At 51.2% G+C, this 2500-nt stretch overlaps 1 protein-coding gene across 1 annotated transcript in view; it reads left to right on the top strand.

The window, feature by feature from the left end:
* LOC308374510 (signal-induced proliferation-associated 1-like protein 1) overlaps window positions 1-2500 on the top strand; it is a gene marked incomplete at its 3' end in the record, with an annotated part of 53914 nt that overhangs the window by 35671 nt on the left and 15743 nt on the right. Inside the window, exons 15-16 of the mRNA XM_080850291.1 lie at window positions 447-938; window positions 1537-1553. Of these exons, the coding sequence (XP_080706417.1) occupies window positions 447-938; window positions 1537-1553 (509 nt within the window). The remainder of the gene's footprint in view (window positions 1-446; window positions 939-1536; window positions 1554-2500) is intronic.

Here is a 2500-nt window from a genome sequence, read left to right as displayed (position 1 = left end):
TTACCTCACTTTACCTTACTTTACTTTACCTCACTTTACTTTACTTTACCTCACTTTACTTTACTTTACTTTACTTTACTTTACCTCACTTTACTTTACTTTCCTTTACTTTACTTTACTCTACCTCCCTTTACTTTGCTTTACCTCCCTTTACTTTACTTTACCTCACTTTACTTTACTTTACTTTACTTTACTTTACTTTACTTTACTTTACTTTACTTTACTTTACTTTACTTTACTTTACCTCACTTTACTTTACCTCACTTACTTTACTTTACTTTACTTTACTTTACTCTACCTCCCTTAACTTTACTTTACTTTACTTTACTTTACTTTACTCTACCTCCCTTAACTTTACTTTACTTTACTTTACTTTACTTTACTCTACCTCCCTTTACCTGTGAAGAATGTCAAGGTGACTCTCTTTTTTTTCGGTGTCTCTGCAGGCGGAGCCTCCGTACTCCAGCCAATCAAGCAGCAACACCCTCTCAAGCACCGCCTCCAGCTCCGCCCATAGCGATGAGAAGTGGTACGAGATTGGCTGTCGTTCCGGGGCGGGGTCTCGGCCTGATTCAGAGCTCAACGGCTTTGGAGGGGGGGGCGGCGGCTACCTTCAGGGGGCGTCGACAGACAGCGGCATCGACGCCACCTCGTACGGGGCGACCCTCACCAGTAACGCCCCGCTCCTCCCCCCTCCGGCCCCCGCTGCACAGCGGCCCAATGAGAGGGCCTCCTGTGGCTGGGGCGAGGGCTCGTCCGTGGGCAGGCGGGCGGCCGAGGTCCCCTCTCCCCCCACAGAGGCCTCCATGTCCCCCACAGACAGCCCTGAGGAGCCAGACGACAGCCCCAGCAACTACCCCCCTGCCCCCGACCCCAGCTCCTCCCCCTGCCCCCGACTCCAGCACCTACCCCCACAGCGATGGAGCCTCATACTCCAGGTACACACACACACACACACACACACACACACACTGTTACGACCCGGCTCTTGAGACGCAACATACATTGGAAACAAACCACAGAGTTGTACGAAAATACCATTTATGACGCCGACGACAATCCACAATCCAATTCTCTATCCAATACACGCAACCGCAGGGAAGCCCAAAACTCTCCCGACTGCCAGCTGATCAGGTCTTTTGTAGCCCCTTCAATCACCGCTACACCTGTGTCCCATCACCTGCCTACACCTGCTCCCAATCACCTGTAATAGATAAAGAGACAGAACAGGCATACACATACTATAGGGCGGGGCCTAGACAGCTCACATGACAGGAAGTAGAACAGATCACATGACTGGAAGTCACATGACAGGGAGTAGAACAGCTCACATGACAGGAAGTTGAACAGATCACATGACAGGAAGTAGAACAGATCACATGACAGGAAGTAGAACAGATCACATGACAGGAAGTAGAACAGATCACATGACAGAAACAGTGGAAGTAGCCAACAGTCCAAGGACATTATGTACCATTTCCCATGAGCCTCCTCTCCAGTGTGTGTTTGTGTGTGTGCGTGTGCGTGTGATACCAGCGAGTCCAGGAGAGGACGTGTGTGTTTTGTGTGTACTACCAGCTCAGTCTAGGAGAGCGTGTGTGTGTGTGTGTGTGTGTGTGTAAAAGCAACTCAGTATAGGAGTGGACGTGAGTGTGTGTGTGTGTGTGTGTGTGTGTGTGTGTGTGTGTGTGCTTCCAGCGAGTCAGAACGTGTGTGTGTAGGAGAGGAGCGTAGGAGAGGAGGAGAGAAGTGTACTCCCAGCTGAGTATATTTCCTCTGCAGACTTTTGCTCTCTGACTTGGAGACGATTAGTCAGCAGAATAACAGAGAGAGAGGAAGAGAGAGAGAGAGCGCAGCTGTGTGGGGTTGGTGTGTGTGTGTGTGTGTTGGGGGGGGGGGGGTATAGTGTCTCTAATAGTAAATACAAGCAAGTAGCACAGCAACAACACAGTCCAAACAGCCTGAACTACTTCACTATTGTTCTGTCTTCAGCACTAGGCAGTGTGTGGAGTGTGTTTGTGTCGGCCTGTGGTTGTGTTGTGAGCATTTCTGTGTGTGTGCACATCTGTGTGTGTGTGTGTGTGTGTGTGTGTGTGTGTGTGTGTGTTGTGTAAGCACAGACATGATCTCTAACTCTCCTCCTCCTTCTCCTCCTCCTCCTCCTCTTCCTCCTCCTCCTCAATCCCTCTTCCTCCTCCTCCTCCTCTTCCTCCTCCTCTTCCTCCTCCTCCTCCTCCCCCTCCTCCTCCCCTCCTCCTCCTCCTCTCCTCCTCCTCCTCTTCCTCCTCCTCTTCCTCCTCCTCAATCCCTCTTCCTTCTCCTCCTCCTCCTCCTCTTCCTCCTCCTCCTCAATCCCTCTTCCTCCTCTTCTCCTCTTCCTCCTCCTCCTCCCCTCCTCCTCCTCTCCTCCTCCTCCTCTTCTCCTCCTCCCCCTCCTCCTCCTCTTCCTCCTCTTCCTCCTCCTCCTCTTCCTACTCCTCTTCCTCCTCCTCCTCCTCCT

This window comes from Sprattus sprattus, assembly GCF_963457725.1.
Source record: "Sprattus sprattus genome assembly, chromosome: 13".
In the NCBI taxonomy this organism is placed as follows: domain Eukaryota; kingdom Metazoa; phylum Chordata; class Actinopteri; order Clupeiformes; family Clupeidae; genus Sprattus; species Sprattus sprattus.
This window is presented reverse-complemented; position numbering and strand designations above follow the sequence as displayed.